The sequence below is a fragment of the Ctenocephalides felis genome, unplaced genomic scaffold (assembly GCF_003426905.1).
Source record: "Ctenocephalides felis isolate EL2017-DRISC unplaced genomic scaffold, ASM342690v1 CF-g0.4_SCAFFOLD_03571, whole genome shotgun sequence".
Lineage (NCBI taxonomy): Eukaryota > Metazoa > Arthropoda > Insecta > Siphonaptera > Pulicidae > Ctenocephalides > Ctenocephalides felis.
In genome coordinates, this window is record NW_020539725.1 from 71,366,030 (window position 1) to 71,393,719 (window position 27,690).

The following is a 27,690-nucleotide window of genomic DNA, read 5'->3' on the forward strand; positions in this document are numbered from 1 at the left end:
TCTCATGTGGCACAGTGCGGCTTCTAAGCTCGCAGTGGAAGAAGTCCAATTTGAATTTCCACAAAAATTATAAGATTTTTTTTTAATTCAAGTGTGATTTTTTTTATTTTTTGCAGTGCTAGTTATTTATCTCCTCCGTTCAGATGACAATCGAAAACGAATTTTAAAATTATTATAAGACATTTGTATGGTAAAAGTGATTGGAACAATGCGTACGATTATTTTAGTGTCGTTTTTGTTCGGATTGGCAGCCTCTTTGGACCAGGGCAGGTTGTACCCTTTTGGGGAAGGAAGGGATCTGGTGCTACCACATGTAGATGATGTTTCTACAGGTGAAATTACTCTGCAGACTCCTGTTTATTTCTATGATGAAGTCTACACCAGTATATACGTGAGTTGATAATATTTATTTTAATTTTATATATATATAGATATATATATATATATATATATATATATGTTCATATAGTTTTATGGTATACTTTTTTCCATATACATAATGCAAACACTTACATATTTTGTAAAATTCTGTTTTTTATATTAATTTTTATTTGGCTCTGAGAATTTAGCCACCTACAACATAATTCCGATTTTAATGTCGACATATATATTAACAAAGTTTAATAATTGGTCAAAGTCAATTTCTTTTAAACATTTATTTTACAATCCATACATTTCGATTATAATCGTAGCCTTCATTCAGTAAAAACCAAAAATAAAATTCAAAAACTAAAACAATTAAGATTGAATAATTATGGAGTAAAGAAGTATTTACAATTTGCTAATCTTAGCGTTAATAAATAAATAAAGTAAATAGAAAAATCAATAATAAATAATCCATGATATATTGCTACACAATATTTCACGATTATACTAACATTATTAAATTATCACAAAATAGTAAGTCTTTAATATATGTGTTATCTGTAATTTTTGTGATCGTTTAATCAAGTTCTGGCTCTTATGTAAATCAAATTACAATATAAATAGTTAATTCGATAAGCGAGATTTTGATGTTAAAAGGTTTTTGTTTTATTATTAGTATAATTAGTGTTAGTTGTTTTGCTAAAGTTTTTAACAAATCAGAGTCCTGATTTATAAAATAGTTCTAAAATTGCAGTTGCAAATAAATACAATGCCCTGAAAATTTTGAATTAACATAAATGACAATAAATAAAATATATACACTTTTCCTACCGATACACTTTTCCTACCGATGGACAAGAATATTTCGTGTCGTTGATATTGGTCTTATATTTTATCTTTTATATAAAGTTTTTTTATACATACTATATTATACAAAACTTTATGTTTCTAACCTAGATTTAGATTTTTTTTAAGCAACATATCCTAAAAATCATATTAAGTCAACCAAAAGAACACTAATACTATTAAAATTCAGACTTAGAGTGATTATTAAATTTTGCAAACTTTATATATAATAAATTCTGTAAAAAATTTATTTGTTGTAAATTGTTGTATTTAACTTTGTCGTAAAAGTTGTAATTATAATATTATATGGACTACCTGAGTTTATTAAACTTTTGCTTTAGAATATCTCTGAATTTTTGTCTCAGCTTTAAAGTACTACATTTTCTCCTGAATTAAATATTAAATTCGCATTCTTTATAATTTTATGCTTTTGCCCCAATTACGACAAATTTAGTTTAAATTGTTTCAAATTGATTTCAAATAATATAGAGAGAAAAGCTCATTTCTGCAATATATTTAAATATATAGAAATAATGTAAAATAAAATTTAATGAATAATTAGGACGACCATTGGGTTGCCTTCTGAAAAGCCTGAGAAAAAGTGTCATTACGACAACTCATAGAGAACTCTTAGTAAAATAATAAAACATTTCTAATAATTTCACATTTTCTTTGCATCACTTTTTTGAGGAAACACTAATTTCCTAATCAGTGTCCAGACAGAGTATGTTTTAAATCAGGAAGCCCTTCCAACTCATTTATCGACATATGGCCATTAAATTATTTTTACTTCAAAAAGCTTTGTCCATATGACGATCGGGGCCCCCATTCATTTTCCACAAATATCTCAATTTACATTAAAAAATCCTAAAATGCACCTAAATCTAGGTTACAAATGCTGTAACATTTTTATGACCATGCCGATCACATCCTCAACAGCCTATTTATAATATTTATACAAGCAGATTCGTTTTTAACTGACAGATTCTGTAATATTTCAAAATTTTATAGCTCTAACGAGTATAAAATCAGCTTCCAGTTTAGTTAGTTGTTCTAGTTTCGCTAATAATACAAAGTAAGTTCAAAAGATCATCAAATCAGTATTTAGATGTCCTAATTCTACGACGTGCCAACTATTGCGAAATTCTAAAGGATTCATTCGGAAATCATTAGTGATGATTTATTTTGGAGTAATAAAAATATAGGATTGTTTTATTTGAGTGGGAGTAAAATCTTAAAACAAAGATACTAATTTACTGATATTTTGCAATTGAGTACTACCTACAGAGGATTCGATAGTTCTATTACAAATATAATTTACATATAGCAATTTGTACTGTGCAAATCTAAATCCGTGTTTGAATTTGTATTACAAATATTCTTTTTGTTCTACAAAATAATTAGTTAAATGATACATGTACAATATGCACATGAAGTTTGTAACCAGATTTTTCAAAAAATTCTTCTTACGTTAATAAATAATTTGTTGAAGAGCATTAGTAAACCTATCTATAGCAATCTATAGGAATAATCTAAAATTTTTGACCTTTCTACGAAAAAATCATAATTTCACATAAAATCTATTAATTTTATGATTAATATATCCATTAACCGTGTATATTTGATATCCCTCAAATCTTTAACATTTATTCATCCCCATGATACAAATATTAATTTTACATATTCAAATTTAAATTGATCAGTAAATATTGCATCAGAAAATAATATTGTTTTTAAATAACCTACTATTTACTCGTGTCGATTTAATGTTATTTGATTTAGTGTCTATGTTTTATAATAATTATTTGAATCCCTCAATTTATATCGAATTGCATACAGAACGAATCATGAATCAAGTATTTGCATTGATGAGGATTTTCAATCAACATTTCTATAATTAATTCTTGTTTAATTTTAAAACAAATTAGTTATTCACTCTATATGCTAATATTTATCGAACTATTTTAATAGCAAATTATTTATTTGGTGATTTTACATTATAGACTTATTCTTATAGACTATAGACATATTCTTTTTGGCTATTTTTTCTACCCATATTTATGTTAATAGATTTTATGTAAATAATTTCATTTGAAACGCAATGTTCGAATTTTAATTTAATTTATTTTTACATTTTTCACTTCAATTTATTAATTGAATATTTTAGGGCCACATTACTAAATTGCGTTTGCATATTCATGTAATTTATGATTTATTTATAAAAACATGAAAAGCAAAAATTATTTACCTGCGACTAAATACATGTCTCTATTTTTTGTTGATAAAACTTGTACAATCACACTTATTAATTCAACTTTACTTCAGTTTTAATATTTTTTGAAAAAAAAAATGTATTTTTGTATTAGTAAAGAATTTTTGAAAGATATAAAGAAGCTAAAAAGTTTTTTTATGAGGTAATAATTAATTTGTTTTATGATGTATGTATGAGAAAGAATTTAATGTTGTAGTTTGAAAGTGCTTACACTATTTTTTACAATTTTACAATACAAAGAAAATATATACAATAATAATTTTTTTTAACTTCCGCCCAAAAATGAAAAATAGGTTTTTTTCCATATCTATGTCTCAGAGGTTTCTGAACATTTTGGCACATCTATTTAGAAAAATTGGGCGTATGTGTGTATATGTGTGAATACAAGTTTTGACGATATTTTTTGCAATTTCTGCAAAGGAAGGTTTAGCGGTTTCGGAGATTCAGAACAAGAATTTAAAAATATACCATTTTTGGCGATCGAAGTTTTCAAAAAATATTATTATTTTCAAAAAAAGCTATTTTTTTCTAATTTTTGAAATGATCTATGTTACGGGCTTATTTTCGTATGAATTATACATAAAGCCTAACTTCACGTAGGTGCTATCAATGAGACATCAGAAAGATGCATTTATTTTAAAATTGTTATTTGACGTTTGAGCCTTTTGGAGGTTAGGTTTTAGGTCTGATTGCACAGCGAATACATAGATTTTTGATAGTTCTTTACTACCCACTCATATGCAGTTAGACCCGTAACATACCGTTGCTATAACATTATTTTATCAGAGAATAATGTTATTCTAATTGTTTGTAGTCCCTTGTTCTAAAAATTTTAAATATATTAATATTATAAATCTCTATCGTTTTCAATCACATTGTTTGTTGGAATTGTTTAGAAATTGTTTATTAATCTTACGGCTGATTATTTTGTTGCCAATGCTTATCTACGAATTCGACCTTTTGCCACTTGACCAAGAATAATATATGTACATTCATTCAGTTTTATCAATATTTGCTAATTTTGAAATAGAATTGACACAAATGCAAACATCTATGTGCTAAATTGCCGTGTTTATTTGCTTGAGTATATTATCTGATTTCAAACAATATTAAGAGAATTATAATGATTCAAAAATTTTGAGAGTTTGGAAATTGCAATTGCGAGTAAATGACCTTAGTGAACCACGAAACTCGTTTTTGGTACGATCTTCATTCACATGTGACACTATTACTGCTTGATATCAAGCTGTTCGAGACTGTTGTCTTACAAAATTAAACAAATGAATTACAATATTACAGATTAATTTTGTTGACAATTATTTTCATTTCTAGTTACTCATTGGCATTTTTATTTCTAGTTACTAATTTCGTTGGAAATAATTATAGCCACATCTCATCACTGATGATGATGAGTATTATTTTGAATTTTAGTTGTCTATTATTATCACTTCTATTAAATGGTTCTTCATAAAATTCCCTAATTTTGATAATATCAGAATGTGTATAGTATGTAGTATCTGTGATTCATAAATTAAATAAGATAAATCGTATAGGATCGAATTAGTAATGAAATCATTATGTTTGGAATGGATTACTTCATTCATTCATATATAATAGTTAGAAAATATGTGTATTAGTATTTAACTGGTGGTGCATGGCATCGTGCCTTAAAGCAAATTACTGGAACTTAAAAAATTCCAGTACTGGAACTACTGGAGAAAAAAATTCAATTTTCTTTTAGAACTCTGAGAAAATTGATTTTTGTGATTTTTAAAATTTTTGGAAGAATTTAACCTTTTGGAAAAGTTTGATTTTTTTATAATTTAATATATTTTGGGAATTTAGAACTTTTTTTTAAGCAATTGCGATATGTTAGCTGTGGAGAAACTAAATGTCGAACCCATAGAAAAGTGAACAAAATTTCTTAATATTATTAAAATATCTATAATATATGCAATAATTTTATGTGCATATGTCTAATGATCATTTTTGGTCGCCAAATGGCAATTTTTCACTTTTTTTACTAGATCTCCGAAACCGATAGACCTGCCTTCTCAAAAATTTCATCAGTCCTTCATTTCCATACAAAGCGGACGCTCCGTTCTCTCAAAAAATCAATTACCTTTTTGGTACTTTTTGTCCCGTATCTTCGGAACGGCTAGACCTGCCTTTGTCAAAAACTTATCATCACGTCTCCTTATCAGTACAAATCGAATGTTTTATGAATTATTCAAAACGGTTGACCCATGTTCCCGAAATCGTCGACGAACATTGGTATCCGCACGCATACATATACATCCGTTTTTTTCTAAGGTATGCCAAAATGTTCAGAAGTACTTAAAACGTAAAAAATGCAAAAAAAATTATTTTTGATTTTTTTGCGATTACTATAACTTACCCTACGGGAAGTTAATAATACATAGAATTGTCTAATGAAAAGAATAATATTTAATCCATTTATATAACACTGCTAGGTTATATGCAAAATAAGAGTTTTTATTATAAGCAATTTAGCACTGTAAGTTTCTTAAGACTAAACGTTTTCTTAAGATTAAAAATAAAAATTATTTCTCCTCTTACTTCATATTCATTTTATATAAATTTTTAATTTAGAAAATTAGTCTTAAAAACTTAAAGTGAAAACACATCTTAAGTTTATAATTTTAATAATAAATTTTAAAATTGCGAAATAAACTAAGCAACAAGCAAATGTTTTAATTGAAGAGATGAATCTGGTGGTTTAAAATTAAATTATCAATATATAGTGAAACTCTATCTTTATTTCGCGAGTCCCAAAAAATTCTTTTAGCTAATGAAGCTAATATTAACCTGTTATTATATTATATTCAATAGCATTAAATAGCTATTTTAAATTTACATGTTTTGATCTAGGTAGAATATGATTTTATTAGGAAAATTATAGAGAATTGCCATTTTATTTTGCAATTAGAAAGTTTAACGTTTAATTTTCTGATTTCCCTTTAATTAAAAAAAAGATATATCATAGGAGATAATTTCTTTAAATGCATTTACACCCAGCATATTGTCTTAAAAAAATATAGTATTTTGATTGGCAATAAATCTACTCAAAAACCAAAATCCCTTTGTATACTTCTACCATAAATGAATAATTTTTGTGTAGTTTTTTAAATCGGTTTGTTCTGTACAAAACTATTAATATCATATATTCTAAAATTACATTATACAATTTGTAGGTCAAAAGCCAAATCATTATCATAGATATTCGTATTAATCTGTTAATACTTATCAAGATTATGCAATCATATTTTGAAGACTAATGACCGATGATATAATTACGAGTGCCCTTCAAATTTAGATTTGCTGATTTATCATACACTTTGGGAGAAAACATTTTTTTCATATTTCTAGAAAGACATCAGAACTTTTTTTAGTCGTTCTATTCATTTTTTCTATGAGTATTCTTTATAACCCAGAAAGAGAAGTTTTTTGGTGATGAGATTCTCATTAGAAAATTCGGTGGTGATATATTGCAGGAAACCCTGAAAAGCTATTTTCACTAGTATTTATATTACAAAGCCACTACTATAAAAAAATATTTATGACAGGTGGTAAATCATTCTTTACAATTTCAGGAATATTCTGAAAAAATAATTAAATAAGTAAAAAACAATTTTTGTTTCATTTTCCAACACGTGTCTGATGGTCCAGATCTATTTCGAGTTCTATTATACGGAACCAAACAGACATGTTTATTTGTCGGTGTCATGTTAATGATACGTAACATCTTTTGTATGACTTTTGAAGCGTTTAAAAAGATATAAATAAAACTATTCCAGGCCACATTTGAATTACGTCAATTAAGAGAAGTATTTAGAAGCCTTTTTGAAGAGGAGCGCCCTCGCGTTATGAGTTGACATTTTAATTGCAACGACTTAGACGAATGAAATGTTGCACGAAGACCAAAATTTCAGGTCACATGGTAAAATAAATATATAAAATATAAAATTTTATTTTTTAATTAGATAACGGATTAAATGATACAGATCAATCTGAGTAAAATAATGAAAAAAGTTGGAGTCTAAGAAATTGTGACTCGATAGACCTACTGTGGTTATCTTCCGAGAAAGCTACAAAATTCAAAAGTTTTATCATAACAGCTCATAGTACTCTTGAATTTCAATTGCTCATCACAAACATAAAAAAATTAAGACGTTCTAAAATTCTATTATAATGATCCCTAATGTTTACTTCTCAAAAAATTCCTGTTGCCACTTTTCGCCAGCTCTTACATAAATATTAGTATGTAATTCGTTTTTTTCTTCAATCAGCTGTCGGAAATTGGTTCTTCTATGTAATGTATATAAACATAAATTTCTAATAGCATTTGTACTAAAATCGACTCTGAATCATTCTATTAATAAACCTCTTAACAAACTTGCGGAACAAATCTGTTACTGGAAATCGTTGAGTTGCACCGTGAGGTGAACGAACTGCAAACTTCCATTAAGGATATTTTTAATATGGAATAGTTTTGTAGATTTTATTGTTATGTATTCAGTTAAACTATAATAATAAACAATAAAAAAAAATTAAAACATGTCAATTGAACATATATTTTCTTATAAGAGTCTAAATGATAATAAGTCTTTTCTACTCAAGCACCTTTTAGTAACTTAATTTTCTTTTATTTCCAGGTCAATACAAATGGTCTCCTCTCCTTTCGGACAGAGATTCCAATATTCTTCAACGTACCATTCCCAATGGAGTATCCTCTGATAGCTCCATTCTACAGCAATGTTGATACTTCAGTATCAGGCAGAGTATGGTATCGGGAAGTATCAGTCAATGATGCTAATCAGGCTGCCGATATCAGGCGAGCAGAGCAGGCTGTTCGAACAGCCTTTTCCGGCGCTCCTGAATTCCATGCCGAATCAGTTTTTATTGCGACATGGGACAACGTTGGCTTTCATGGGGGGCAAGGACTTAAAACTAACACATTCCAGGTAATAGATTGAGTGATATCGGTAAAAATAGTGATTTTAGAAAATTTAGTTCAGTGAAGCAAGTGAGGAGTAGATCGAATTTTGTTTTCCTTTTCTAATTTAAATCCTTATTTACCATTAACTGGGACTGATGATTATCCTCGTCATGGCCAAGTGGCATTTAATATTAATAGGTAATTATTTGTCCCAGGTTGCTGTCACGACAGGTTTTAATCCAACAACTGACGCCACTGAAAGTTATGTCGAATTTTTGTATCCTCAAGGAGGTTTGCAATGGATTCAAGGTGCTCCTGGCCCTTCGGGCTTACCTGATGTCAGGGCCCAAGCTGCAATTGGTGCCGAAGATGGCAGAATTCATGTACTTAAGGGATCTGGAACTGATCAGGTAATAATAATTATTATTATAAATTTTTTTCGTTGATGTTATTATACCACAATCTAAAAGTATGTTTTAAGTGACACTTTTCTACTAATACTAAATTCTGCGCTTATCTGTCTTGCAGCATTTTAATTGTCATTTAGCCCAGTTTTTTGTTAAATCCTTGTCAACGTTTAAAAGATGCTCAAGAAATCTAGTTCATGGACGAATTTCAATTTAACTAGACAATGTTTACTTAATTGTCACTTAAATACATGTTGGAGTAAAGAAACCATTTGTTTTTTAAATTAATTTGATAAACTTGTTTACATTTACGACTTTTTTGAGAAAGTGATGAACTTATTATTACAAACATTTGTATGTTGTATTTAATTATTCTTATGTTAGTATAGATAACTTGTTTTAAAAGTCAAGAAATTAGGTTTAAAATGTATGAAAGTATCACTAACAATATGCATATTATAACTATATTGATAATAATTATCAACAATTATTAAGAAAGTTCAAAACATTGAAATATGATCTGTGGTTTCGATATCATTTTGCTAAAAGAACATATAAATTTAGACTTGCTTATAGTTTACTTGTCATTGCATTTTTGAATAAACTATGAGACATTTTTCAATTTAACTAAAATTTAACCTTCTATGAGCTGAATTTTTTGTATTACATCAATTTTTTAACTTCTCTTTAACTTTCTGCTTATATTGACAAATCAATTGCTTTTGACGATAAAAAATTATTACATCTTTTTTTTCTTTTCCATAAAATATTTTTGTAATTTTGGATCAAAATTCAAAAAATTACCCGGGCTAAGCACAGTCTAAGCGCCACTCTGGTACAAATGTTTACCCAAGTACGTTTAGACTGTTTATGTACTGGAGCACTTTTCAAATTTGGGCTAAGCTCAGTATAAGTGAAAATGTCGCACAGAATTATTTGTAAATGCGTTTAGACTGTGACTATACTGGAGCACTTTTTCAATTTTGTGTAAATTAGGCAACTATTTTTTTGATATTGAATTCAAAATGAAATGACGATTGTTAATGTTCTGGAGATAAATTGATCTATGATTTACATTTGATTTGCTCAGATAACAAGATAGCAAAAATAATGAAAGTTACAGTATTTGTAATAATATATTTGAAATTTCATTACGGTACGGAAAGTTCCAGCAATTTGCCTTAAGGCACGATGCTATACAGCACTAATTTCTAAATTAGCTTGTACTAAGCAGATTTCATTTTCCTCAGGTAGTAAATTTAAGTCGTTTATCCAACGTGGGCGAGCCAGGATATTGGATGTTCCAAGTCGGTCCTTTGGGAGAACGTGGCGATGTCATCGAACCAGACACTGCTGCGTCTTCTTCAGGCGAAAGTAGCGATTCTTTGGATACTTCTGCTTCAGATTCTTCAGCAGACTCTTGCGCTGCTGGGGGCCGCATCAAATGTCACGCTAGGGCCAAGTGTCAGGATACTGAGGAAGGCTTCTGTTGCAAGTAAAATATATTAATTGATACTTATTGCCAAATATTTAGTTTAGAAAAGTAAATTCTAATTTAATTTATATTTTATTTCCAGGTGTGATCAAGGATATTATGGCAACGGTATCGCGTGTCTTAAACGTGACGTTCCTTTACGAGTCAATGGTAAAATCACTGGAACTTTAAATGGTGAAGCTTTAGGCGTTATGGAGCTTCAAAGTTATGTCGTCATGGCTGATGGACGAGCTTATACTGCTTTGTCGAAAGTTCCTAGGGAGCATGGATACGAAATGCAGGTGAATATCATACACACAAACTAACATATTTACTTCCTCAAAAAATACTTTAGTAAGTATCTGACAAAGAAGCGTTGCTCCACACAGAATTCTTACATTGTTCTAAGATCATGTGAATATTTTTTAGGTGTTACATATTTTGGGATCAGTCATCGGATGGTTGTTTGCAAAACCTGCAGGTACTGCGCAAAATGGATATCAATTAACAGGTGGCGTCTTCAATCACACAGCTGATATTACATTCCCTGGAACACCACATAGAATTTCCATCACTCAACGTTATACTGGATTAGATCTGTTCGATCAACTTCGACTTGAAGGAGAAGTTACGGGTAAGTCTTAATTGAATTCCGTAAATTTTTTAAAACTAGTCTTTTACCAAGTAGTTTAATTATCATTCAGAATAATCCTAAGCAATTCAATTATGATTTTAATTATCATATTTTTTATGATTTTTGTGTCTGCATTATTTTTTTTAGGAACTTTACCGGCATTCAGAGATGGAACAAAAGTAGAACTCGACGAATTCATCGAAGAATATTCTCATCCAGCACCAGGAGACTTGAGATCAGTAGCCACACGTACATTGCGCCTCAAAAGCGGCGGTTTAGAAGATGATCCATCAGCTTCAGTATTGGTTTACGAACTATCACAAAGGTTTTCATATGAACCATGTAAATTCCAAAGCCCGTCTGACAAACCAGATCCGATTAAAATTAGAGTATCCAAGAACTTCATCGGGTAAGATAATAAGATAATGTCTATATCAAAATTTGATTACTTACTTATATTTTTCTATTCTATTATAGTTATGAGTCACGTGAACGAATTCTTCGGTATGGAATGAGCGATAAAGTATCTTTAGCAGGAGAGCAGGATCCTTGTGCAGATTTCAGATGTGGTGAACATAGTGCCTGTGTAGCTGATGGAGATGATCATCGTTGTGTCTGTGATCGTGGTTACCATTTCTTGTATGGCACTGATGAAGAGGAATCTGCATGTGTCGATGTTAACGAATGCCAGGTAGGTAATAGTAACATTAACTTAAATTATATGTAGTCTGAAGCAATTGGTATCAAGTAATAATAGACCATAAATTTATTTTCAATTGTTTGGCTGACCAAAATCGATGACGTTAATGCTCCTGGTCTAGACAGGAAATAAATAATAATTTAGAGTATTAAATGAATAAATTATTGTTTTTATCCAGGTTGGTATCCACGGTTGTGATGTCAATGCTCGTTGCATCAACGAACCAGGTAGTTTCCATTGCGAATGTTTACCAGGATATACTGGTGATGGAAGACGTTGTGAACCTCTGACTCAAGAAGCTTGTGAAGTAACTCAAAGGTGTCATCCAAATGCTATGTGTGATGTTAATGATCGCTGTGTATGTTTACCTGGGTAAGAAATACAATTTATTAAATGAATTGACTTAAAAAAAACTGATGTAAATTCACATCAGTTTATATTTTCTTCAATTTTTAGTGAAAATAATTATTTTATTGTATTTCTAGCTACAATGGGGATGGAAGAGATTGTACATCCGAAATGCCAGACACCACCCAACCACCAGAACGTATACGTGGTTATTGCATTATGGGCGAATGTACTTGTCCAGAAAATTATTACTTATACAGTTTGGAAAATGAGGAATGTAGATTGCGATCGGAACCCGATGGTGAGTTTGGTATGATATTGATCACTAATAATAATTAATTTCTATGTAACCAACTCGCTTTGATTTAAATGGTTCACAAATAAAACCGTTAACATTTATATATCTTTGATGTGATTTTTTTTATTCTAATCATATAAATATTTTTTTTTGTCAGTTAAAAAAATCATTAAAATCTGTAAGTATTAAATTACGTTTTCTGAAGTGTTGTAGTCTAACACAAATCTGGTTATTGAGTTACTAGTCCATGTATCAAGTATGATTTTTATTAATCCTATTTCTACTTTTACTGCATGTGTTTTTCATTAATTTTACTAATCGTGTGTGCCGTTTTCAATAACAGTCGGTGCTCGTCCCTTGCCCTTATGTTCCCCATCAGGACATCATTGTCAATGTCCGGAAGGATATAGTTATAGTAGGGATTACCATAATTGCCATCCAATTCCGGGATATGTTCTGGATACTATGGGGCCTACAGGAAATAAACGTGAGTACGCAGATTAGCATACTAATTATATTAGAATTGAGCTATGATGATTAATAACTTAGTAGTTTTGATACATTTTTTTTAATTTTAAGTATTTGTACATAAGTACCCCGCTGAACACAACTGTGACGTCTACGAAGTTTTTACGAAAAATCATATTGCACGTAACAGTTACGTAATAAAAGTGTAACATGCGTAGAAATACAGAGAAATTTCGTAAAAGTCACGAAACTAAAAAAAATATTTTTTTTGTTAAGCAGTTTTTGTTGTTTCACTTTTATATATAAACTTCTATTAATATTGCTATTATAACCTGTTTTAATTTTTGTTATAAATTTTCCTATATTTTTTTCAGTATCTTGTAACATAGTGAATACTTGTCATCCACATGCTCAGTGCGTTTACTCGGCTAGAAATGGTGGTGAATATTTTTGTGAATGCACCGCCGGCTACACTGGCGATGGCATTGAATGTAATCCTTTGAAGCTATCATGCAGAGAAGTAAGTTTGTTATATATATTTTATATATGGTTTATAAAAATCAGCGAAAAATAACTTGATCTTTGCTAACTCATCAAACTTCGTATGTTCACTAACCATTTCGAAATCATTTTATTTTACTGAAAATACTACCCTGTAGTACAAGTAATGCGATAGCACCTATTGTGTTCGACGCCTGGCTATTGACAGCAATCTCACGCAACATATGCGTGCGCAACAGAGAATGTGTTTTAATGCAATTTTTTGTATTATATTTTCTAGTCCGATATTTGCGACCTACATGCTACTTGCGAACAAGAAGATGGAATGACCGATCGTTGTGTATGTTCTGAGGGTTATGCTGGTGATGGATACCAATGTATGCCCGTGGGACGTGTTTGTAACGTAGATGAAGAATGTGGTATGTATAGAAAGAAAATAGTATATTTTTGGATACAATGTTATATAACATAACGTTGATCATATATATCATAATTCAGAGATATATTGAACATTTTTGTAAAATGTCGAAAAAGTTTTAGTTAAATTTGTAGCTGATTTATTTATTAAATTATTATTTCAGGTGAAGGAGGTGAGTGCAGAGATAGAAGATGTCAGTGCATCTCTGGCTACACCAAAGATCTTCAAAGCGAAACCTGCATCAGAGCCGGACTCTGTGGTACAGTTCTTTGTGCACAACATGCAAGGTACACCATCGATGTAACTTGTTATTCATATTAAGATTGATTGATAACATATAATTATATATAATAAAATTCACAATCAATTACAAATTTGTGATTGTGATTGTATTTTCCAGTTGTCTGTGGGATGCAGATGAAGAAGCTCATTATTGCGAATGCGATCAAGGATACGTAGGCGAAGGTCATAGCCGTTGCGAAAAACCGCCGCCTTCCTGCAATGAAGTTGATAATTGTCCTATACATGCAACATGTTTGCAAGATAGAAGGTAAATTAATAAATTGGTCAATAACAGTATAAAGCTAAATATTATAAAATAAAATTTACAAAATCAATATTTTTAGAACTGGTCAGTACACTTGCGTATGCGACAGAGGATATCGTGGTGATGGACAAACTTGTCGTGCAGAACCCACATGCGCCGAAGAACCAGAAATGTGTCACGCTATGGCCAGGTGTACATCGACACAACGTGGTCCAAGATGCGTATGCGTAGAAGGTACAATAATTAAAATATGTATTTAACAACGATTTTTTAAAATTTGTATTCCTTTAGAAATATTCACTGCCATTTCTACTTAGGTTTCAATGGCGATGGAAAGCACTGCGAGCGCCCTGCCAAACACGACAGTGGTTTCTTACTACTGAATCAAGGTATGGCTACTTTACGAGTACCATATACACCTGAAGGCGGTGCCCAACCTGGTGGTAAACCTATACAAGTTTCATATTACCAGATGGCAATTGGTATCGACATAGATTGCTCTAAAGGCAGAGTATACTGGACCGACATTGCTGGAAAAGCTATCAAAAGTTCGGAATATAACGGTACCAAGGTGGCTACAGTATTAGACAATGGTAATATATTATTCTATTATCATGCATTATTAACTTCACCAAGGAGAAGTTTGTATTTTTGCCAGAAAATTTGATTTTGATTTTATGACTTTATATTTCTACAGATATTGGATCTTCTGAAGGCATTGCAGTTGACTGGAATTCCCGCCTAATGTTCTGGACAGATTCTACGAAATTGACTGTTGAGGTAGCCAGTTTAGATAAACCACAATTACGAAAAGTATTAGTTAACACGGGTCTTGTAAATCCAAGAGGTATTGCGGTTCATCCTGGCAAAGGGTAACTAGTTTCGGAAATTGAACATCTTATTGTGTTAATGACACTTGTTCAATTACTATTATTAATTTTCATTTTTTAGCAAAGTGTTTTGGTCTGATTGGAACCGTCATGCCCCTCGCATAGAATGGAGCAACATGGATGGATCAGAACGCGAAGTTCTTTACGAAGGTCCAGAAGCATATTTGCCAAATTCTTTAGCAATCGATTGGCACACCGATAATCTTTGTTACACTGATGCCGGCACTAAGAGTGTCCAATGCATTCACCCAGAAACCAAAAGAATACAAAAAATGGCTGATGGGTTGACGTACCCATTCGGTTTGGCGATTACACGAGACAGGTTCTATTGGACTGATTGGGAGTCGTAAGTTTTGTAAATCTCTATGTCTATTATAAAATATATTAATTACTATATTATTTTAGTAAGATGATCGAGAGCGTGGATCGCTACACGGGGGCTCGCTCAGCGCCCGTTGCTGTCCCGCTGGGTGGTAGCGGTAACAAATTATATGAAATTGTAGCCGTCACAGAAAAATGTCCTGACGCAGCAGGATATTGTGGGACGGAATCAGGCAACACTTGTTCATTAGATTCTAATGAATTGTGTCTCCCAAATCCACGCACAGGTTACACGTGCGCATGTGCGGATCCATCTGGTACATGTGATTCCAGGCATTAAAATTAAAACAATAATTGATTAAAGAACACAATTTCAGAATTCGAATCACTTGAGGTCAGTTTTATAAGAGGAAAACAATAAGGTATACATTTAAAACGATTTATATATAAAATTTGTACTTCGAATTAATTTTGAAGACCATATAAATCTTCAGTCAAATCCCACCTGTAAAGCAATAACTACTGCTATATTCAAGTCACTTTTTATCAATATTTGCAAAAATATACTTCATTAATTTTTATCATTTTGATAAGAAGCATTCTTCTCTAGTGTGTTATGCATACCTATTATTAATATTTAAAATATAGAACTAATAGTTATATTTGCGGCAAATATCATTTGATTCGAATAATAATCAACATAATTGAAACCATTAGAAAAAAATCGATATAATTTAAATTATCACTTACATTAACATTTATCATAATAAGCCAGATTTGCCACTTGAATGAATATTTTTCGATATAAATTATACAAAATAATTATAACAATTATTTAAGTGACTATTATAAGGAAATAATTTATATTACCGCTTAATTTTTGTTTGCTGTAATTTTAAGAGTGTTTTATTAAGTATTTGTGAAAATTGTGTGTGTAAAAAACATATTACTACCAAAAATTTTAGTTTCTGTTTAATTAATAATTTTGTATACTATAATTTGAGGCATTTATAAATAAGATAGAATACAAGTAAATTTATTTTGTATGTACATACATTAAACGGCCAAATAATAAAAATATAAATTTTACGGGATTTTTATATTAAAATTTGTATTATATATATTAGCTGTACCGCAATCATATTTTAGCCAGAAAAAATATTTTTAGAATTCTTTACTATTAAAAACAACTGATTGTGAATGTGGAACTATGTAGTATATAATTGAAAGGGTAAGCTAACACAAATAATATGGATGGTTTACTCACTGCAAAGCATGCCATATATAAATGTTTGTGGGGCACATTCATAGCCATTGCAAATGCCAGATGATGATGCCAGATGACTGATTCATTCATTCATTTAAATTTTAAGATTCAAGGCTTTCATATTACCGCGATTTTCATAATGTCATTAATTTTTGAATCCAAACATTAATTTTTGCATTATGCTGTGGAATACCTAGCGAATTAAGTAAGATTTCAAAAAATCTATAAAGAAAATTATAAAACACCCCTTATCGTTTATGTTTTAAAAGCGGTTTTAAGCGGATATAAGATTCAAGTTTTTTAAAATTTTACGATTTGTTTCACAAGCTAAAAATAAGATCTTCAACAATTCTGGAAGAAGAGGTACGGTTGCTGGTACATAATATAGTTTTTTTTGTTATCTATTAATAAAGTTTTTTTTTCAAATTTCAAAATCAAAAACCGTTAGTGCAGCACAAGTTTGTCATGTAATACACTTCCCTGACGTCATGGCGCATGTTTGACAACTTGACACTCTTATGACACATAAACGTCATAAGTCAGCCGTCAAAATCAGATCTGTCAACTACGTACAAATGCTACGATTTAGAATAAGAATAATTAATAGAATAATTTAATTATTTCTATTATTTAATTAATCTCCAATTATGGGAAATGCTGGAAGCAATCCGCCAAGAGAACGCATGAAAACAGGTTCTGGGGAAATCGCCCCGCCATCCCCAAGTAAAGATGGACAAGCCTTTGTTTTTGACAAGAAGCCAGAACCTCGACTGAGTTACCAAGGATCACATGAAGAAGATGCACCTTATTTTGCTAAACCTGATGCAGAATTTGTAGATGGCCCAAGGCCGAGATCAAACACTCTTACGGAAGGAACTAAAAATGATGATCATACTAAAGTAATTGAGTTATTTGATCATTTCTATCATTTATTTAAGCTTGCCAAAAGTTATCAATATTGCTGGATAAACTGTGATCAATATAGATCAATAACAACTTTTCCAATAGTATAAATCTAATTTATTCACAAAATTTTCTGCTTTTAATAATACAACTTTGTGGATTGTTATTACAAATTGTTAGAATCTATACAATGTATGTAAAGAATGCAAATTTTTGTATCAGCCTTGTTTCTATATGTGACATCCGGGTCATGGATGCCTTCATTGTGCATCTTTTTATTTCGTGAAATTTTTTTACTTCGAGCTCTCAATCAATTTTGTATAGAAATCCATGCAAAAATCGCTTTTTCAATGTGCTTGAAAATTACTGAAATCTTTGATTTTCTTTGCATATAATAAGTTTTAAATATTAAAATATATTTTCTGTATCAAGTTGCCTACTGTCTTCAAATGGGGCGGTGGTGGCCGACAGGTTTACATCAGTGGTACATTTACAGAATGGAAAGCACTGCCTATGGTGAAAAGTCACGGAGACTTTGTTACCATTATAGATCTTCCTGAAGGAGAACATCAATACAAGTTTTATGTTGATGGAGAATGGAAACATGATCCAGAAACGGTATAATAAACGATTGATTACAATTACCATGTTAAGAACTATTTAAAACTTGTTTTATAAAGATATTTATCATAAAATGTTTTAGAATTTGATAGACAATGGCATGGGCTCCAAAAACAATTTAGTTTCTGTGAAAAGAAGTGATTTTGAAGTTTTCCAAGCACTAGCAAAAGATAGCGAATCAGTTCATCAAAGCGAGCAGAGAGAATGGAGTCAGGTATAAGTATTAAATAAAAATGTAACATACCTATTTGAATATATTCTTTATTATTGGGGTTTCTAAAGGATATTCCTGTCACCAAGCCTTGGGAGAAGCCACCTGCACCTCCAGTTTTACCTCCACATTTGCTGCAAGTTATTTTGAATAAGGATACTCCTTTATCAGTAAGTCACAGCAAATTTAATTTGTGTTAATATGAATATGTAGTATAAAAATTATTATATCTTGCAACATTGTTTTTAATTAATTGATATTGTGTGATTTTTTCATTTCAGTGTGAACCAACTCTTCTTCCTGAACCTAATCATGTGATGTTAAATCATCTTTATGCCTTGTCTATTAAAGATGGAGTAATGGTGTTAAGTGCAACACATCGTTACAGAAAAAAGTATGTAACTACATTATTATATAAGCCGATTTGAATTTATACTTTAAGATTAACGAGTTACTTAATTTAGGATTTTACAATTAAAATTTTGAAAATGTTTCAATTCAAAATGTGTTGATTTTTTAATTCATTATATAATGATAATAATTTTATATTCTTTGAAGTTACTTTAATAAGACTCAGGTAAATTCTCTTTCATTTTTCAAGAAATTTTAATGAAAATGAATTTTTTTCTAGAAGTAATATTAAGCCGAAATATTTTAATGTTGTGCATGTAATGGCCTGCCTAGTTGTATATAGTATTTTCTTATATTAATTTGCTGAAACATTTAGCAAGATTGTTGAAGTATATATTTATTGTATATTTAAAATTTGTTTTCTTTATAAAATTTATAGATATTATCACCTGTTATTTAAAGCATTTATTTTACAAAATCATACAAAATTTTTCATACTTCATCTCCTTAATTATGTATTATTCAGTGATATTCTCTACACCCTCAGTACAATTTTAAACAAATCATTTTTCTTAGTAATATAAAATTAGTTCTATAAAATAATTCATAGAGATAATGAAGATATAAATAGTTTAAAGAATATGTTTCAATACTAAAATTATTATGAGAGATCAATAAAGAAGAGATCTTCATAGTTAATTCAAAACCTATAAATTATTTGCAATTATATTGGAAAAAAAAATTATAAAACTGAAGTCGTGCTTGGCAAACCACAATTATGGCTAGATATCAACCATAAATCTGTGTGGTACAATTCCTCACCGTCAAATCATTCACAAATTAGTATCATTTGAAAATCAAACTACGTTTGTAACAAAAACGTCTTATGCATCTTTCCATCTTATTCAGTAACTAACTTAATATATATTATAAGATTATTGCTGTTATGAATAAATTAAGCAACTAATTGTCTATTTGTGATGAACATTTTAAAACTGCTAAGTGTTCCACCTGCAACTTTAAAAGCAAAAATTGCTGAAACTATAAGCACACAATATGCAGGTACCATCGATGCATAATATAAGCCACTTTGATTTAACAGTGTCAAACAGGACACGAAGAGGTGACTGCCTACAACCCATGATATTAAAGCATAATTGCGATTGTCGAGGGCATTAAAAAATATTACGCCCCAGAATGTATGCAATAATATAAAACATAGTGTAGTTCCAGCACTGACCATAAAGAAACTGTCGGAGCCTGATTTCAGTCCCATTGTGGCAGGACCAACCTATTAAGGATATATATTATATATTTATAATATTGATTCAACAGTAATGATTTTAACTTACAGAGTCTGCTAAAACATTATTCAGGGCAAAGGCACCACTGATTATACCAAATCCTAAACCAGAAACATAGGCCAAAATATGTTTGTTTTCTGTAACTTGAACATTTTCTGCAACTTCTTTAAGACCGTTTTCAGTTTTTCGCAATACTAAATAAATTAGATATCTAAAGAGTTCCTAAAATAATAATTTTGTTGAATATGGATATCAAATTTATTCGTAGTATAAATTTCCACTCATCCACCTACTTGAAATATTACAGAAAACACAACTCCAAATGCTAACTCATTTCTCAAAGGTACTACTGCAAACCATAATATTGATGAAAATAACAACGATAGTAGCCAGAAAAAGGCAGCAGCAATTAGAATAATTATTCTTATAGGATCATGAGCTATTGTAAAAGTGAACATAGCTAATGGGGGACCAAAAGCTAGGCATGCACATCCAAAAAATTCAGCTACGGTCATGTTGATACTTTTATTTATATACAGTATTTGACTTTGATTTCTGAATTGTAATTGTTCTTGTGCATATCAGTTCACCGCTTTAGCTATTTTTTCGTCAGTAGTAAATTAAACAAATACAGAATATTTATGCCAACATATATTTCGGATATGTATTGTTCACTTTGTTTCCATATTGCATTTTATTGCATTTACATTTAAAATTAAAAAAATAAATCTTGACTCATATCTCAATTATTTATTTGATCTGACATTTGACAGAAGTGTTGCCATAGAAGAACAATAGTCACTGACAAGCATGGCGGCCATCTTTGCACAAATGAGGCAATTTATTAGTTTGAGTGTTTTTGGGCTGTCAAATTATCAAAATATGGTGCCGTAACAACTATGTGATGTGGATATTTTCTATTGGTGGATTATTTTGCAATTAGTTTATTAGTGAATATTGACTTAAAGATGTGGAGTATATTAGAAAAATACATATTTTGCATTAAATGATAATAGTTTACAATTGTGCTATGTATTTAATATTAAAATAAGATTTGAAACATAATGTTTACTTTCCTACTATTAACATATCTTATCGTTTCGGTTAACAACCAAGACCTGAAAGGATTCGATGATACAATTTTGTATAAATTAGAATGGCCAGGAAGAACTGACGAATTTTTAGTATGATACATTACAATAACATGATAAATATTGCGATACAATTAAATAAATCTAAATTTATCACTAGGAACCTCCAGGTAGTGAGTCTATGTTCATCACAACAGCTGATAAAGAACGATATCAATGTTTTGTTCCTAAAATCTCAACACCAGAGTCTGAAAAAAATTTACCATATAGTGGACCAACTGCGTTAGAATTATTGGCACCTTTATTCACACAAACTGCTTGTTCATATCGTGTTGAAAGCTATTGGACATATAAGCTTTGCCATGGGCGGTATGTGCAACAATATCATGAAGAACGAGAAGGTAAATTTTTGAATAGATTTATTAAAGTTAAATTATTAATTGAGCACGGTTGTCATACAATAATTGAGGAAATGTATTTTCTTATAGCCAGCGTGGATATTAGCAATTTCCATTTCACTTTATTTATGCATGACATTCATTATTATGACAATCTATATAGCGTTTTCAAGGAAAAGTTTAATAAATGTAATTTTTTCAGACCTAACTCAACTAAAACTAAGAACTAATCTCTATTATTGTTTAAATAACAACCATAAAATTCAAAATTATTGAAATTTTCATAAAAAATTATCATAATTCAAAAATGTGTGATATATAATTAATTATTATGTGCTCATTTATTCCTCTGTTATAATTTTTCTTGTGGAATTTATCAGGGAAAAAGGTGAAAACTCAAGAATACTTTTTGGGAAAGTGGTCTGCTGAAAGGCATGATGAATTATTGGCTGAAATTTCAAAAGCAGAAAAAAGCTCAGAACCTTTGCGAACCACAAAAATTGAATCAGTCAGTTTGCCTTTTGTAGAAGTAGTTATGACAGAAGGTTTGTTGTATAAATTCTGATTTTTAAATGTAATAAATAAGTTTTCAATGTAATTTAAATTTCAGGTACTTTATGTGATTTAAATAATAAAAAACGAGTTACAAGAGTTCTGTATGTTTGTTATGCAAATGGAAAACATGAAATATATTCACTAAAAGAAATTTCGACATGTGAATATGAGGTAAAATTGAACATTCTATATTTGATTCTTCAACAGAAGTATACATTTATATTTTATGATGTTAATTGCAGATAGTAGTATTAAGTGCTCTTTTATGTGAACATCCACGGTATAAACCTGCAGATTCTGGTGAATTACCTATCAGTTGTTTACCCGTTGAAGGTTCTGGTCGCAAACCCCAAAGTTTAGTAAAAATGGAGTTTGATTCGCTTAAACGTAGAAATCAACATATAATTGGAGTAAGTTAATACTTTGATAAATAGTATTTATTTAATTGCTTTTTTTTAATCATAACAACTATCAGATTAGTATGAGGGTGCACAGTATTAATAAATAATTTTGAATTGAACTATTTTTTAGGAAATAGTAATTTGCTTTAACTTGTAATTCAAACTGACATGAAATTTTTATTAACTATTCTGATAGTTTCAATAATTTTTAACAATATTTTATTTCACATTACAATAATTTATAATGCCTGACCATTAAAAGATTATTATCGGATGGCATTTTTGCTTTTTTTATGAATATATTGGTAGTTTGCATGCAGTAAATTGATTGCTTTGAAGTTAATTTGTTTTTATTAAATACAATCACATATATTATGATTATTTTAAATCCCTTCAATCCCATTTTATATTATTTTCAATCTAATAATCATCATCATTCATAGCACAATCAATACATATTCCTTTTAATTAAAGCATATCATTTTTATTCATTTGGTAATAATTTCACAGTTTCCATAATATGATTCACAAACAATTTAGCTGCACGATTTTAACTAACCAAATTTGATCAGTATTTAGTATTTGTATTTTTGTTGAGTGTGGCTTTATCATTGTATCCTTTATTGAACTGAATTATTATTTATTCATACTTATGTTTTTAAATTTTTACTCAATCTTGTAAAGCTTGTAGTTTGCATGTTTTGCAGATATTGATTACACATTATTGGTTTCAGCTTCTCGGTCTTACTACACACAATTTTAATTTTCAATTATATTTTGGGAATCATTTGTACACCTGTTAATTATTTTTTAAGTATATTTTCATTTGATTTATTTTGTATTTAAGGAAAGGAAATCAGCCAAAGATGTCGTGGCAGTTTTTAAAGTTGAAAAACTTCAGGTCTGTAGTAAATTTAATTTTTTAATCAATGTAAATATAAATGACAATAACTGTGGGGAATTTTTAAAAAATAATGCAAAATTGTTGAAAATTTTATTAAGTCAGTTTAGGAACAATCCAAATTGGGTAATATTATTTTAAATTCGATTGTTTATAGATTTTAATTTTTTTATAATTTGAAATTTGCTGTATTGCATGTGCATGATTTGCGATTCAGTAATTTGCTATTTGCGGTGTATTAGAATTAATTCTAGTAATGCTATTGCAAATATCATTAAACATAACAAATGTATTTAGAAAGTCTTTGCTTATTATAGATTTTCAATTTTAAGCATTCTTAACATTTTAAATGTACTATATATTATTCACTATTGATAGTAAATAAAATATATCATATAATAAATAAATATAAAATTTATATACAATTTGTTTTTATTGAAGGATGGGGAATCACGTGTACGAGTTGAAATTCACCCAGTTGACAATGCTGATAAACCGGATCCAACTTCTGCCTTACCATCGACATTTGATCACCAAGAGGGTCCTGGTGATACATCACCGGTGGATGCTTTTCTATCAGGACAAAATTGCCTTACTGGGGTAAAGTTTAAAAGATTATATTACCTTTTTATCAACATGCAATAATTTATACATTTTTAGTTGAAAATTAGGTAGTTTTTATCGGAATAATCAATTTACTAATAGTTTTTATTTTTTCGATGTTTAAGAAAAATTATGTGTATGTGTTTATGATAGTTAAAATTTGATCCTATCAAAGTTTTATAACAATTTGAAAGATTAATTTCATATCAGATAGATCACTTATTTTCTAGCATTTTGTTATTTTTAGGGCTCTGGTTGGTGGAAATATGAATTTTGTTATGGTCGGCATGTAGAGCAATATCATATTGAGAGTGATGGTAGAAGAACTTCTTTACTTCTTGGCAAATTTGACAAAGATGCTCACTTGAAATGGTTGAAAAAGCATCCTAATAAGAAACCTGCTGCTCCTGGTAATAGAAATTATATAATTGTTTAAATTTTTATACTTTTCATGTTTCACATATTTCAGGCCATCGCAATCATTTATCACATTTTTACTCAGAAGGAAGTTACTGTGAAAAAATTGGTAAAAGACGCCAAACTGAAGTTAAATTAAAATGCTTGGAGAACTCTTCAAGTCCCAGCGCTGTTTCGTTATATTTATTAGAACCAAAAACCTGTGAATACATAGTGGGTGTGGAATCCCCACTAATCTGCAATATTCTTCAGAAGGCTGATGAAAATGGCTTGTTTATTAAAGAAGATAAAGTTAGTGATATACTTATTGAAAAAGATGATAATGATAAAGTAGAAACTAAAGGTAATTTAATTGGTGATTTGGATGTAAGATTTGAAAATGATTAATATATTATGAGGTATGTACATAATTTTAAGTAAATAAATTACAATTATTTAATTTTGTTTAATATTTTTCCTTTATAGGTACAATAATTCTATTTGAATGTTCTTTTTACGTCACAAATGAAATTTGTATTATAAATCAAGAATTTGTCATAAAGCGTGACACAAATAAAATTTGCACTTTAGTTTCTTGTACTCTGAATCACAAACAATGACATTACAAAATATGAATTTGTCAGCTGCAAAATACTTTGATAGCTTTTGGAATAAGCGTTACTCTAATAGGTTTCACTTCATATTCTTCATTATCTATTGCAAACCAAACCGGTTTCTCTTCAGAAGAAATGGTTTCTGGTATTAGTTCAAGCATACGTGCATCTAACTTTTCCACAACATTACTTTTGTCTCCCTTTATTCTTTTCCAGCCTTCAGAAACAAAATCTCCATAGGTTATTTTGTCCGGGCCTAATTTTACTCTTAATGATGGTGTTCCATCAGCTTCTATTTGGGAAGTTGTTAGTTGGAAGTCGAGAGTTTCTATTGTTTTTTCATGCACTTGAACACAATCTTCATTATAAATTTTGCTGTAGTCAATTTCATCAAGTGGTTTCTTTTCTGTTACTTTGGGCAAAATTCGTGTCCACCATGACGAATGTTGAACAGTTGGTTTTTTCTTTTGAACACAATTTTGGCAACCGGAACAAGGATCACTATATGATAGTAGAGCTTTACAACTCCAGGTTAAGGTATCTTTGTAGCCATTAAATAGGAATGTTACGTATTCCCTTAAAGGACCATAGTACCAATATTTATCCCTGTTTGATATAGCATCACGAAATGCTCCCCATTGTAAACTGCCTACTGCATATACTGGCTTTGCTGCAAAATAATAACAACTCATAATAGTTCTAGATAAAAAATCACAACTCATAATAGTTTTAAATACCTTCTTTGGTTATCTCTTCTTCAGAATTTACTTGGTCAGCAAGTAGTTTTATTTGCATTACGTCTCTGTAAGTCTCTTTTCCTTGTAAGACAGCCATGGCAGATTTTGCTAAAGCAGAAACTCGTTTTATCCCACTTTCAGACGCTCCAGGAAACATTTCGGATCCCACATTACTACATCTGCCTAATGGCAAAACCCCAATGGGACAAGTTGCACCATCTGGTCGGCGTAACATTCCTGTTGAAGATAAATAAAATTTTATTAACAGGATAAATTGAAATATATTCATGATGGGGTTATTATTTTATTTTTCACCTGTAACAGTTTCAGCTAATGTTCCATCACCTCCAGCAACAAGTAAAGCGTCTGGTAATGTAGGCATTTCTTCTATAATTTTTCTAGCACTTCCTTCTGCAGTTGTACTTATAATGTTTACAGAAAACCCACCCAAATGCAAAATTGGCTCACAATATTTTTTAAAATGATCATTTGCTGATCTTTTGTTTGCCGCTGGATTTAGTACAACTGTGACACTTTTGGGCAGGGTTGATGCTGCAATAGGCAAATCTCCATATTTTATTGCCTCCTGACAATACTTTCGCATTAAGCAATTGATTCTGAAATTACAATTTCAATTTTTAGAGACATAATACTTTGAAGGTTGCAATAATTTTAGGTTAATTTTAGTTTTTTACATACTTATATTTTTCGTTTCCATACGATATTCCATAAGAAACAGCAAGAGCAGCAAATACTGATTTTTTCCAATTATTTCGTATTGTTTTTGCAAATTTTATTACTGATGACATTTTTAATTGTCAAATTTGTCATTTATGTAGTTTGCATTTTTGAGGTTATAAATTTGATTTAATTCGTGGACGACTTTCATCTGTCAGTGACACCAACATTAACATACAAAATTATACGACTGCAAACAATAACTGCAATTTTAAATTTAAAAATATTTTGGACAATGTTAGATATTAATTAAAAAACAATAGTTGAGTTTATATACTAATTATGAAGATAATTATTTTAATTTTTTCAATTCATATTCAAAATCCGCAGAACACATTGTAAAAACGCTACGTCTGAATAAGTATAAACTATGATAAAATTTTGTTAAATCAAAGTGAAAGCGAAAGAAATAGGCTTATAAAGTGTTGAAGTTTAAACCATTTTTCAAATTTTATTTATTTAAATCCATGAGGTTGTAAATGGGGCCATAATGGGGCCATAATTTATACTTGTTTATCTATGATAATGGGTCTGTAATAACCTGGAAGGTTTTAAATGGGTCTGTCTAAGATTTAACCATACGTACACTCCGTTTCACCTGTGAAGAATTGGGATCAATGCCGATCTTAATTGCTATTGCTTGGGTGGAGCGACTAGGGCGGATGCAGAGCACGCTATTATGGAATGCAAAAAATGGGAATTGGCAAGAACTATGGAGGGAGATAGTAAGGCAAAAAATCTCCTTACGCACTAATTTTATAACATTGTTGACGAAAAAAGAATATATAGCGCGCTATATATTTATATACAAGCTAATAAAATAAATTGTAAAGCTAACTTATAAAATGTATATGTTTAATGTACGTGTATATACAAAGTCATAAGATAAAAAAAATGGGTGTGCACTGTGACAGGTTTGACGTTGTATGGGTATTATACAATATATTTTTTTTTTTTGATATGCGAAAAGTTGCGGGGAGTATCATCAAACTGATTCATCGGATTTTTGTTCCACATATTTATGAGGATTATAATTGCTCGAGTAATTACTCATAGATCAATGATCAAATCTTTGCTCAAAATTTTTAAAATAGTTTTTTTTTTTTTTGAGAAATGCGAAAAGTTGAGGAGTATCATCAAACTGCTCAT

At 29.9% G+C, this 27,690-nt stretch overlaps 5 protein-coding genes across 5 annotated transcripts; 3 read left to right on the plus strand and 2 right to left on the minus strand.

Annotated features, from left to right (window-relative positions):
• The first annotated feature begins 30 nt into the window (after window positions 1-30).
• On the plus strand, window positions 31-16,218 carry LOC113384705 (nidogen-2-like). Its single transcript, XM_026622464.1, has 19 exons — window positions 31-391; window positions 8,161-8,469; window positions 8,660-8,854; window positions 10,102-10,346; window positions 10,429-10,627; window positions 10,755-10,959; window positions 11,107-11,368; window positions 11,437-11,650; window positions 11,838-12,031; window positions 12,145-12,308; window positions 13,148-13,293; window positions 13,555-13,693; window positions 13,856-13,979; window positions 14,093-14,242; window positions 14,319-14,473; window positions 14,557-14,832; window positions 14,937-15,111; window positions 15,191-15,475; window positions 15,535-16,218. Exons 1-19 carry the CDS (start codon window positions 188-190, stop codon window positions 15,788-15,790), a joined length of 3,897 nt encoding a protein of 1,298 aa, XP_026478249.1. The 5' UTR covers window positions 31-187; the 3' UTR covers window positions 15,791-16,218.
• Window positions 16,219-17,276: 1,058 nt separating this feature from the next.
• LOC113385060 (5'-AMP-activated protein kinase subunit beta-1) lies at window positions 17,277-18,880 on the plus strand. Its single transcript, XM_026622863.1, has 5 exons — window positions 17,277-17,616; window positions 18,053-18,238; window positions 18,324-18,455; window positions 18,524-18,622; window positions 18,734-18,880. Exons 1-5 carry the CDS (start codon window positions 17,365-17,367, stop codon window positions 18,878-18,880), a joined length of 816 nt encoding a protein of 271 aa, XP_026478648.1. The 5' UTR covers window positions 17,277-17,364.
• Window positions 18,881-19,314: 434 nt separating this feature from the next.
• On the minus strand, window positions 19,315-20,802 carry LOC113385237 (gamma-secretase subunit Aph-1). Its single transcript, XM_026623069.1, has 3 exons — window positions 20,401-20,802; window positions 20,156-20,329; window positions 19,315-20,094 (listed from the first exon to the last, which is right to left on the minus strand). The coding sequence occupies exons 1-3, from the start codon at window positions 20,620-20,622 to the stop codon at window positions 19,759-19,761; spliced, it is 732 nt and encodes a 243-aa protein (XP_026478854.1). The 5' UTR covers window positions 20,623-20,802; the 3' UTR covers window positions 19,315-19,758.
• Window positions 20,803-20,996: 194 nt separating this feature from the next.
• On the plus strand, window positions 20,997-24,870 carry LOC113384818 (endoplasmic reticulum lectin 1). Its single transcript, XM_026622581.1, has 9 exons — window positions 20,997-21,291; window positions 21,359-21,599; window positions 21,977-22,141; window positions 22,207-22,322; window positions 22,394-22,561; window positions 23,400-23,453; window positions 23,895-24,053; window positions 24,304-24,466; window positions 24,526-24,870. The coding sequence occupies exons 1-9, from the start codon at window positions 21,172-21,174 to the stop codon at window positions 24,858-24,860; spliced, it is 1,521 nt and encodes a 506-aa protein (XP_026478366.1). The 5' UTR covers window positions 20,997-21,171; the 3' UTR covers window positions 24,861-24,870.
• Window positions 24,871-24,932: 62 nt separating this feature from the next.
• Window positions 24,933-26,664, minus strand: LOC113385093 (acylglycerol kinase, mitochondrial-like). The gene is made up of 4 exons (XM_026622901.1): window positions 26,503-26,664; window positions 26,119-26,420; window positions 25,804-26,040; window positions 24,933-25,736 (listed from the first exon to the last, which is right to left on the minus strand). Exons 1-4 carry the CDS (start codon window positions 26,610-26,612, stop codon window positions 25,093-25,095), a joined length of 1,293 nt encoding a protein of 430 aa, XP_026478686.1. The 5' UTR covers window positions 26,613-26,664; the 3' UTR covers window positions 24,933-25,092.
• Between the last annotated feature and the right edge of the window lie 1,026 nt (window positions 26,665-27,690).

Excerpts from the sequence above, each read along its gene's own strand:
- LOC113384705 (XM_026622464.1), top strand. The coding sequence starts at position 188 with ATGGTAAAAGTGATTGGAACAATGCGTACGATTATTTTAGTGTCGTTT. Across the intron at positions 14,243-14,318 it reads ACATGTTTGCAAGATAGAAG|AACTGGTCAGTACACTTGCG; the intron begins GTAAATTAATAA and ends CAATATTTTTAG. Across the intron at positions 14,474-14,556 it reads AAGATGCGTATGCGTAGAAG|GTTTCAATGGCGATGGAAAG; the intron begins GTACAATAATTA and ends ATTTCTACTTAG.
- LOC113385060 (XM_026622863.1), top strand. The coding sequence starts at position 17,365 with ATGGGAAATGCTGGAAGCAATCCGCCAAGAGAACGCATGAAAACAGGT. Across the intron at positions 18,456-18,523 it reads AGCAGAGAGAATGGAGTCAG|GATATTCCTGTCACCAAGCC; the intron begins GTATAAGTATTA and ends GGGTTTCTAAAG. Across the intron at positions 18,623-18,733 it reads ATAAGGATACTCCTTTATCA|TGTGAACCAACTCTTCTTCC; the intron begins GTAAGTCACAGC and ends TTTTCATTTCAG.
- LOC113385237 (XM_026623069.1), bottom strand. The coding sequence starts at position 20,622 with ATGACCGTAGCTGAATTTTTTGGATGTGCATGCCTAGCTTTTGGTCCC. Across the intron at positions 20,330-20,400 it reads TGTTTTCTGTAATATTTCAA|GAACTCTTTAGATATCTAAT; the intron begins GTAGGTGGATGA and ends TTATTATTTTAG. Across the intron at positions 20,095-20,155 it reads ATAATGTTTTAGCAGACTCT|GTTGGTCCTGCCACAATGGG; the intron begins GTAAGTTAAAAT and ends TATCCTTAATAG.
- LOC113384818 (XM_026622581.1), top strand. The coding sequence starts at position 21,172 with ATGTTTACTTTCCTACTATTAACATATCTTATCGTTTCGGTTAACAAC. Across the intron at positions 21,292-21,358 it reads GAAGAACTGACGAATTTTTA|GAACCTCCAGGTAGTGAGTC; the intron begins GTATGATACATT and ends ATTTATCACTAG. Across the intron at positions 22,323-22,393 it reads TTTCGACATGTGAATATGAG|ATAGTAGTATTAAGTGCTCT; the intron begins GTAAAATTGAAC and ends TGTTAATTGCAG.
- LOC113385093 (XM_026622901.1), bottom strand. The coding sequence starts at position 26,612 with ATGTCATCAGTAATAAAATTTGCAAAAACAATACGAAATAATTGGAAA. Across the intron at positions 26,421-26,502 it reads TATGGAAACGAAAAATATAA|AATCAATTGCTTAATGCGAA; the intron begins GTATGTAAAAAA and ends TTGTAATTTCAG. Across the intron at positions 26,041-26,118 it reads ATTAGCTGAAACTGTTACAG|GAATGTTACGCCGACCAGAT; the intron begins GTGAAAAATAAA and ends TATCTTCAACAG.